General features: G+C 37.9%; 2 protein-coding genes and 1 pseudogene across 2 annotated transcripts; all 3 read right to left on the bottom strand.

The window, feature by feature from the left end:
* Window positions 1–1,080: 1,080 nt before the first annotated feature.
* Window positions 1,081–5,698, bottom strand: LOC148918720 (G-type lectin S-receptor-like serine/threonine-protein kinase SD1-1). Its single transcript, XM_089047685.1, has 8 exons — window positions 5,559–5,698; window positions 3,865–4,887; window positions 3,332–3,466; window positions 2,924–3,078; window positions 2,636–2,846; window positions 2,284–2,515; window positions 2,053–2,203; window positions 1,081–1,909 (listed from the first exon to the last, which is right to left on the bottom strand). The coding sequence occupies exons 2-8, from the start codon at window positions 4,046–4,048 to the stop codon at window positions 1,691–1,693; spliced, it is 1,287 nt and encodes a 428-aa protein (XP_088903811.1). The 5' UTR covers window positions 4,049–4,887; window positions 5,559–5,698; the 3' UTR covers window positions 1,081–1,690.
* LOC148918721 (G-type lectin S-receptor-like serine/threonine-protein kinase At4g27290 pseudogene) lies at window positions 4,142–5,649 on the bottom strand (annotated as a pseudogene).
* Window positions 5,699–5,875: 177 nt separating the features above from the next.
* LOC103343655 (G-type lectin S-receptor-like serine/threonine-protein kinase At4g27290) lies at window positions 5,876–9,879 on the bottom strand. The gene is made up of 7 exons (XM_089047684.1): window positions 8,343–9,879; window positions 7,854–7,988; window positions 7,429–7,586; window positions 7,142–7,352; window positions 6,787–7,024; window positions 6,554–6,704; window positions 5,876–6,375 (listed from the first exon to the last, which is right to left on the bottom strand). Exons 1-7 carry the CDS (start codon window positions 9,625–9,627, stop codon window positions 6,079–6,081), a joined length of 2,475 nt encoding a protein of 824 aa, XP_088903810.1. The 5' UTR covers window positions 9,628–9,879; the 3' UTR covers window positions 5,876–6,078.
* Between the last annotated feature and the right edge of the window lie 905 nt (window positions 9,880–10,784).

Raw genomic sequence — 10,784 nt, forward strand, 5'->3', positions numbered from 1 at the left:
AATTGACTAAAACAAAAGAAATAGATTGTCGAGAAGCCTTACCATGACTAAAATTTTGTCTACTAGACAAACCGTTGCTATGACTTTCGTATTTTTTTATATTTCTTTTAGAAAGATACGAAAATGACTCATTTGTTGACAAAACTGATCAAAACTTGAACATATTCACACTGCATCATCAGTTCGTTTCTAATGTTTTTGCTTTGAACACACATGAAAAAGTCACATAAGTTTTTCTCTCACATTTTTCTGTCAACCAAGGAAATGTAAATTCAGGACCACATTGAAAACCTTATCAAATGGTTAAAAGAGTATTTATCCATGATTTGAAAGCTACCCCACATGTTCGACCAAATTCCTGAACCAGACTGGCGAGCATGGACAACATAAATCCATAAAGCTTTACACTTTGAGTGCTTCAATGGCCCAATTCAAAGCCAGGATGAGTAAACGAGTCAGTCATGTTTGTGATTGCCAAGCAGAATGAAAAAGACTTAAAATCATAAAATGGATTAATATTGAAGAACGAAAGCTTTTTCTTTGAAAACATTACTTCTAGTGCAGAAACTATTGCATGCCAGTGCAATGCAATCCTCCTATATTAGGTACAACCTTCACATGCATACTTGCTCTGCCCATAACAATTTGAGCTCTGGAAATAATATTTCCAAGCAAGCTTGTTTTTCCTATCACAACCTTAGCAGTTAGCTGGGGTCAAGGATTAGCTCAGCTCAAGCTCAACAGAAATTCAACTAAGATAAATACAATGACAAAAAAACCTTATCAAACTATAGTTGTATATATTCTGCTTAATTTCGTAGCATCTGTATAATAAGTACTCTGTTTCTTTGGCAAAGTGTTGCCGATAATCTTCTGCTTGTATATATTTCCTAAAGCGTCTGTGTGCCAATATATGAAATACTTTACTTCTCAATTAAATTCGATCTTATTATTATATATAAAGAAACAATGAAAAGAAATATTATTCTTATCACTGTTTACTGTAACAATACAAACAAAACTGACAACGGACCAGCCAATTGGGAAAAACTCAAAACTGATAACTTATGGAAAACCCAATTTGAATTCAACAAACATAAAACATAAAATTACCCAAATGGATGAATTCTCTTACATTGTTAGCAATTCACATATTTTCTGCTTGTTAGCTGACAGTTTTATATACCTAGGGGGAGTAAGACCATAGTTAAATTTTCTTTTTCTTTTATTTTGGTAAGTACCATAAGGTGTCCGGGCCAGATTGCGCCCACCTCAAGTAATCCCCACTCGCAGATCAGAGCCTATCCTTCCACCACGTGTTGTAACTACTAGGACTCGAACTGGGGAGCAAACCCAACTGAACCCAAGAGCCTTAACCAAATGGCGGACAAACCACTGGGCCACTCTTGGTTGGTTTTCTTCAACAACCCAAAAACCCCAAATCCTTTCTTTGTTGTGCGGTAGGAACTGCTCCAAACAAACTTTAATTCAATCACTTCTTTCTTGCATAATATAGATAATCTCAGGTCATAGTTTTCCTGCTAAGGTTGTAGACAACCAGCCATATCCAGTAGTGATGGTAGAGAGAAGCATGAACAAGCACCAGAATCATGATCTACCGTCCCTCTACCATTGTAATGAAATTATCCGCTGAACATGGGGGCATCCATGATGGTGATCCGGGGACACTTCATTCAGTGTAAAAACCAGGCTGCTTTGGTGGAGGCAAGGTAATATCACTGCTCAACATCAGAACCACAGATGACATGCTTGGTCTATCTTCAGGTACTCTTTGCACACATAACAGCCCGACATGAATACACCTTAGAACTTCAGATATGATGCATGAATCACTTAATGTCTTATCAATCAGTTCCAATGGTTTCTCTTGATTCCATAGTGTCCATGCCTAAAAAATTGAAACAGATATGATATATGTTATTAGGCATATATGGCATGTCATTAAATTCAAGGAGGTGCTTCGAAGATTGCACCGTCTAATTCACTAGTTTCTTCAAAGTAAAATGATAGTACTTAATGCTTTATACTAACATGTCCAAGAAGGTTAAGGTGGTGATCTGGGTGAGAAAATCCCATGTTCTTTTGCCTACTCAACATCTCTAGCAGTATAACTCCAAAGCTAAAGACATCAGATTTCATCAAGAAAATTCCATCAACTGCATATTCAGGAGACATGTAACCACTGCACAATCAAATTGCAGTGAGTAAGAAATTCAACAAAAACAGCACAACATAAAATGTAACCATATTAAATATACTTACTACGTTCCAACCACTCTTTTTGTATTACCCTGACTCTGATCACCACCAAATGTTTTAGCGAGGCCAAAGTCTGAAATCTTAGGGTTCATACTATTATCAAGCAGGATATTGCTAGCTTTCAAATCTCTATGGATAATCCTTAATCTAGAGTCTTGGTGAAGATAAACAAGCCCTCTAGAAATTCCACCAATAATGCGGAAGCACGTAGGCCAGTCGAGCAACTTTTGTCCCTCTTGATCAAAAGAAAATTTGAGACTGTTAACTCTATGCAACATTAAATCCTTGTATATATAAGATTAAAGGCGAAGGATGGTATGACTTAAAAGCCATATGGCTTTAGAGAGAACCATACCAAAAATAAATAAGTCCAAGCTTCCATTGGGCATGAATTCATATATCAAGATTTGTTCATCTTCTTTAATGCAACAACCCAAAAGCTTTACAAGATTGCGATGCTGAAGTCTGGCTATCAGTAAAACTTGATTCTCGAACTCCCGCAGTCCTTGTCCGGAATCCTTTGAAAGCCTTTTCACTGCAATTTCTTCCCCTTCTAACAATGTGCCCTATGGATCATCATTTAGAAAAGTCTTAAAACTTGTATCACATAATAGCTCACTTTAGTTGCATAAAATATTGTTACCTTATACACAGTTCCAAAACCACCTTCTCCCAGCTTGTTGCTGCTTGAAAAGTCATTGGTGGCTTTAGCTACGGTGTTCAAATCAAATATTGGGAACTCCATGTTTTCCCTGTCTTCTCCAAGGTAATCTTTTCTGCAAACTATGCTTCTGACTCCTGAAATGACAGGGAGATCTCCTCAGCATGGATAAATAGATGTGTAAGAATTCTATTGGTTAATCAATTGGTCAAATCACAATATGCCATGTGTCCCAATTAAATTGGTTCAGTGCGAAACCCTAAGCCAAATCTTGGAACACAAGAAAATCACACACTATAATCTAATGCAAATTTCATAGTAGAGATACCTTGGTTTAATTTTTTGTGCCCGGATTTTACAATCATGTATTTGAAAGAATCCAATTTTTACCTTGATTTATGAGTTTCTTCTTCCGTATATACAATATCAATCCAATTATTAATGTTCCGACAAGAAAAACTGCAGAGCTGATGAGAATTCCAGGTAGCTTTTCCTTGTTGAACTTGCTCTTTTTATCAATTCCATCTGAAAGATCACAATTAAAACAAAGTTTTCATGCAATTCGGTAAAAAATTTATCATGATGCAGTAACTCTGAATCTAACACCAACTTATTTTAGCCATACTCTGCATAACTGCACATGAAGCAGGACAATCCAGGAAATAACACCATTTGTGGTTTTCATGCTGTTACCATTGGGTAGAAGAACATGTAGTTCGACTTTTACTATGGACCTAGATCTAGGTAAAGCTCAGTGATTCTAACCATGCGGCTTCTAACTGCTGCCCCCATCAAACACCCTTCCAAAAGAAAAACATAAAAAGGAGACGACAAACTCATTTTCCCTTAACCTCCAAGTATATTGTGATATTGTTATTGGCTAGAAAAACAAAAATAAGATGAAATAACAGTCAAAGAGCTACCAAGTTCTGAAGCTGCCATCCGTATATAGAGGTCTTGACCACCACCGGGAGTGAATTGTCTTATGTCAGTGAGGTTACCAAACCAAAGCAAACAGCCAGTTCCTCCCTCCCTGACATCTAAATTTGCATATGCCGTACATGAGCAGTTTTTCAAACATAATCCCTTACATTCCTTGAGGCTCATGCTCTTATCAAACCATGAGGAAGATGTGTCTGGCAATTTAACACCAGTGTACTTTAGGAAGCCATCTCCATAGCTGCAAGCCAATGGAATCTTTCAAACACACCCATCAGACCAATATCCCAAATTCCAATCTTGTGGAGATTTTGGTACAAATCCCTTCAAGCATGCACATGAGGGAGAGACATTCATATTGCAACTAGTATATGTGCCACACAAGGCATAATTTTGACACTGATCTGCTTGGAATGTAGAGTAAAGTTCCCAACTATGTGTTTGGTGCACCCATGTGAATCTCTGTGCAATGCCTGATGGATTCAGTACGTATCTTGAGAACATGGACCTGTTTAGGAGTCTGTACTCGTAATAGATCTCATTCTTGTCCAACACAAATTCATACCCAAGTATTTGGTTTTCCCGTGTTTGTGGAGGATATGGATATGCTGTAAAATAAATGTCATTCCATGACCCTGCTGTAGCCATTATCTTAGCTCCTTTCATGGTATCAACTTGTGGGAAACCACGACGATCCATCCGTAATGAAAACTCTCCTGGAGCAGGATCTTCTGTGCTCCTCCAAGACGAGACGTACCTATCTAAACCAGTAACTAAGTCCCAACCAAGCTTCATTTCTGGTAGGAATGTGTCACAAGGATAATCAAAACTCTGCCACAAGAATTTATCAGGGTTAGTTTCATTTCCGTCTTTCACAACAAGATTTCCAGAATCCAAGAGTTGTGACACTGGATTCCCTGCAGTTGTTGATGAATTTGATGACCATACAATCCTGTTTGAGCTATTGAGAAGGACTAGAACTCCTTGCTCGGTGACCTTCAAAACTCCTGAAAAACAAGAAGCACACAAAAAGGTTCCTCAAGGCTTGCATTGATATTCTGGGACTATATACTTATCCAACGAAATTATGCAGAGGAGGTGGAAGTACCAAAACGTAAAAGTACAATATGTGTTTCTGTACTGATAATAAGTAAAGCCTATATTTGTTGGACTTGGTTTTCTTATTTTACACGGCACCTTGGTTTGGAAAGTTGGTCTCTGTGGAAGAAAGTCATGGACTTTGGGCAATTAGGATATGCAATACAAGGCCATTTCACAAGAGGAAAAAGACTCAACCAAGTTGACAGCTGATAATTGACCACGCGTGTGTGTGTCATCTCCAGTGGTAGATTGCCAAACAAATTTATTGTAGAATTCTCATATAAACCCACATGACAAATACCCAGCAGCCATGAATCTTCACTTTTGGTTAACATATTTGACTTTTGCAACCTCAAAAAGAGCCCAAAATAGCCATTATGCATGCATGTCAAATCTTAAATGGAATTCAAGGATTAGCACAACTCAGCCTCTACTTAAATTCAACTGTGGTCGAAATGGGGTATGCAATGGTAAATATAGTGGTGCACCTTCAATTCATCTTGCGTATGTTACATAACGATACAAATGAGTGAAAAGATGCAAAAGCCATTAGAACAATAATAATAAATAAGATCACCTGGGACGGTTCTTCAATATTTACTTTGATTCAGGCGATTAATGCGCCCACCACTTGTTCGATCAAATTCCTGAACCAGACCTGCGTGCATGGACCTATGTTAATATCATCCCAAACACGACATGAGTTTTCCTCAGAGAATCCAGAAAGCACTTCATTGAGAGTTGGGAAAATTGTTACCCATAATCTTCTACTTCCATTGGTTGTTAAAGCGTGTGTGGCAGAGTAAAATTACTTAAATGGATAAAGTCTCACACATTATTCACAATTCACATTTTCTGGTTGTTAAATATCATTACTTACAGCATACCTTGGGGGAGTAGAACAGAGTAAAATAAATAAAATGAATGGCAAAGCTCCAAACCAACTTCTAATTCAACACATTTTTCTTGCATAACATGAATAATGATAATGTCTCATGTCATTGTCTCCCACCTAAGACTACAAGCATCAAGTCAATCTGCCAAACACATTCCGTGATGACAGACAGAACCATCAACAAAGCATCCAGAACAAAAATCTACCGTGCCTCGATCACTGTAGTGCTGAAATAATTCACTGAAAACGGGCGCTTCCTTGATGGCGATTCAGGGACACTTCGTTCAGTGTAAAAACCAGGCTGCTTTGGTGGAGGCAAAGTAATATCACTGCTCAACATTAGAACCACATATGACATGTTTGGTCTATCTTCTGGTACTCTTTGCACACATAACAGCCCCACATGAAGACACCTTAACACTTCAGATATGTTGCATGAATCATATAACATCGTATCTATCAATTCCAGTTGTTTATCTTGAATCCATAATGTCCATGCCTTGAACAAATTGAAAAATAAATGAGATGTTAGTAGGACGACATGTAATTAGAGCATTGCTACATTCTGTCTATACTGGTATATGGCATGTCATTGGAGAAAGTGCTTAGAACATTGCACCGTCTAATTCGCTAGTTTTTTCAAAGTAAAATGATGGTACTTAATGCTCTATACTCACATGTCCAAGAAGGTTAAGGTGATGATCTGGATGAGAAAATCCCCTGTTCTTTTTCCTACTCAACATCTCTAGCAGTATAACTCCAAAGCTAAAGACATCAGATTTCATTGAGAAAATTCCATCTACTGCATATTCGGGAGACATGTAACCACTGCACAATCAAGTTTCAATCAGTAAGAATTTCAAAAAAAAACAACACAATGTAAAATGTAAACCATAGAAAATATACTTACTACGTTCCAACCACTCTTTTTGTATTACCCCGACTTTGATCACTACCAAATGTTTTAGCGAGGCCGAAGTCTGCAATCTTAGGGTTCATATCATTATCAAGCAGGATATTGCTAGCTTTCAAATCTCTATGGATAATCCTTAATCTAGAGTCTTGGTGAAGATAAACAAGCCCTCTAGCAATTCCACCAATAATGTGGAAGCACGTAGGCCAGTCGAGTAATTTTTGTCCCTCTTGATCTGAAGAAAATTTCAGGCTGTTAACTCAATGCACCATTGAATCCTTGTAGAATAAGATTAAAGGTGAAGGACAGTATGACTTAAAAGCCATATGGTTGGCATCAGAGAGGACCATACCAAAAATAAAGAAGTCCAAGCTTTTGTTGGGCATGAATTCATATATCAAGATTTTTTCATCTTCTTGAACGCAACAACCCAAGAGCTTTACAAGATTGCGATGCTGAAGTCTTGCTATCAGTATAACTTCATTTTTAAACTCTATAATTCCTTGTCCGGAATTCTTCGAAAGCCTTTTCACTGCAATTTCTTTCCCTCCGATCAATATACCCTACGGATCATCATTTATAAAGTCTTAAAACTTGTATCACAGATTAGCTCACTTTAGTTGCATAAATTTATGTTACCTTGTACACAGGTCCAAAACCACCTTCTCCCAGCTTGTTGCTGCTTGAAAAGTCATTGGTGGCTTTAGCTACGGTGCTCAAATCAAATAGTGGTGTTAACTCCATGTCTTCCCTGTCTTCTCCAAGGTAATCTTTTGTGCAATCTATGCTTCTAACTCCTGAAATGACAAGGAGATCTCCTCAGCATGGATAAATAGATGTGTAAGAATTATATTGGTTAATCAATTGGTCAAATCACAATATGCCATGTGTCCCAATTTAATTGATTAAACGCCCTAAGCCAAATCTTGGAACATAAGAAAATCACACACTATCGAAACAATCTAATGCAAATTTCATAGAAGAGTACTTTGGTTTAATTTTTTGTGCCTGAATTTTACAATCATGTATTTGAAAGAATCCAGGTCCGCGTTTGAGATATTTACCTTGATTTCTGAGTTTCTTGTTCCGTATATACAATATCAATCCAATTAGTAACGTTACCACGAGAAAAACTGCAGAGCTGATGAGAATTCCAGGTAGCTTTTTCTTGTTGAACTTGCTCTTTTCCTCAATATGATCTGAAAGATCACAATTAAAATAAAACTTTCATGCAATTCAGTAAGCAATCTCGCATTTCACAGTAACTGTGAATCTAACACTAACTTATTTTAGCCATACTCTGCTTAACTGCAGACAAAACAGCAAGGCCAACTGAGGAAATAACCACCATTTGTGGACCTAGATCTAGGTAAAGCTCAATACTTTTAACCATGCTGGTTCTAACGGCTGCCCCCATCAAAACCCCATCCAAAAGAAAAACATAAAAGTTGACAAAAACTCATTTTCCCTTAACGTATAAATATATTGTGACAATGTTATCCAGTATTGGCTAGAAAAACAAAAACAAGATCAAATAAAATTGTAAGAGCTACCAAGTTCTGAAGCTGCCATCCGTACATAGAGGTCTTGACCACCACCGGAAGTGAATTGTGTCATGTCAGTGAGGTTACCAAACCAAAGCAAACAGCCAGTTCCTCCCTCCCTGATATCTAAATTTGCATATGCCGTACATGAGCAGTTGTTCAAACATAATCCATTGCATTCCTTGAGGCTCATGCTTTTGTTATACCATGAGGAAGATGTGTCTGGCAATTTAACCCCAGTGTAATTTAGGAAGCCATCTCCAGAGCTGCAAGCCAATGGAATCTTTCTAACACACCCATCAGACCAATATCCTGAATTCCAATCTTTTGGAGATTTTGGTACAAATCCCTTCAAGCATGCACATATGGGAGAGACATTGACCCTGCAACTAGTATATGCACCACACAAGGCATAATTCTGACACTGATCTGCCTGGAATGTAGAGGACTGTTCCCAACTATGTGTTCGGTACACCCATGTGAATCGCGCTGCAGTGCCTGATGGATTCAACATATATCTCGAGAACGTGGACGTGTTTAGAAGCCTGTACTCATAATAGACCTCATCCTTGTTCAACACAAATTCATACTCCGATGTTGGGCTTGCTTGTGTTTGTTGAGAATATGGATATGCTGTAAAATGAAGGCCGTTCCATGACCCTGCTCTAGACATTATCTTAGCTCCTTTCATAACAAAAATTTGTGGGAAACCACGACGATCCATCCGTAATGAAAACTGTCCTGAAGAAGGATCTTCTGTGCTCCTCCAAGATGAGACGTACCTATCTAAACCAGTAACCAAGTCCCAACCAAGCTTCATTTCTGGTAGGAATGTGTCACAAGGATAATCAAAACTCTGCCACAAGAATTTATCAGGGTTAGTTTCATTTCCATCTTTCAAAACAAGATTTCCTGAATCCATGAGTTGTGATACTGGATTCCCTGCAGTTGTTGATGAATTTGATGACCATACAATCGTGTTTGTGCTATTGAGAAGGACTAGAACTCCTTGCTCAGTGACCTTCAAAACTCCTGAAGAATCGCCAAGTGGTGTTTCTCTGTTGGCTACCCATACAACTGTCTCAGTATGAACAGAGTACCATATTCCTAAGTATCGACCTTTTGATGTACCAGGGCTAAAGAATCCCAGTTGAAAGCTTCCACCTGCTGAAACTAGAGTTTCACCGTCTCTCATAGATCGACTTGGAGTGATTGTGTCTGGTGTGGTTGTAGTTGAGACACTTAGGAAAGAGAACAAGAAGGAGCACACAAAAAGGCTTTTCATGGCTTGCATTGATATTCTGAGACTAAATATTTTTATACCCCAAAAAATTAGCACATAAATTAGGCAGAGAAGATGGAAGAGCTAAAAACTTATTATACACTGATAATAAGTATGCTTATGCCAATTTCTCTGGGTTTGAAAAGTTGGCCTCTGTGAAAGGTAGTCATTGACTATGGACCATTAGGACTAGAAGAGACGTGAATGAGAAGGACTAGAAGCCTTGGTCAACGAAGAATCAAATGGTGTTTCTCTGTTTGCTACCCATACAACTGTCTATTGGCCTTGATATCTAGCATTCAAATATATGTGCTTTTGTATCTCCATCTAGTTGCCATAAGAGACGTGAATGAGTCATTGGTTGACAAAAAAGATAAGACCAAAACAAAAATAATCGATAAAAAAAATAATTATTAAAAAACAAAAAAACTAGACTTTAGAACTCTTTCCAAAGTCACTTGTAAACTTGAAGCTTCTCCCTACAAATTATAAGATGCAAAAGCCATTAAAACAATAAAATAGCATGCTTTCAAAGCTATCCATCAATGTCTTTCACCTCACCCGAGCCTTAGGTTCACGGTAACCCCGCCTATTTACGACGTGCCTGTCACTTGTTCGACTAAATTCCCGAACCAAACCGGCATGCATAGACCGTGTTAATATTAGCCCACACACGACATGAATGCATAAAGCTTTTACTTCTATCGGTTGCAAAGGCATGAGTCAGCCTCTTTGGTGTTCCTCTTGCCTCTCCTCCCTCCTATGTTTTCATCTTTTATTGTTATCATTTGTTCACTGTAACAATAGAAAAGTGACTGGCAACTGACCAGCCAATTGGGAAAAACCCAAAAGTGATAACCTGTGGAAAACCCCATAACACAACAATGCATATGAGGAACAACCACTTGGGCTGCCATTTGAATTCAACAAACATGAAATTACAAGTCTCTCACGTTTTTAACAATTCACACTTTTTCTGCTTGTTGGTTGACAGTTTTGAACACTTCTATGTATACCTTGGGGAGTAAGAACATAATTAAGTTTTTTTTTGGGGGGAAAGATATTGTATTTAACAAATATCATAAAATGTGTACAATGTCAATCGATAACCATAATAGTTTATCCACAACCCAGAAGTAACGATCAGGAATGGAAGTAGAATCTTAAAT

This window comes from Prunus mume, linkage group LG3 (assembly GCF_029339155.1).
Source record: "Prunus mume cultivar Tortuosa linkage group LG3, ASM2933915v1, whole genome shotgun sequence".
Lineage (NCBI taxonomy): Eukaryota > Viridiplantae > Streptophyta > Magnoliopsida > Rosales > Rosaceae > Prunus > Prunus mume.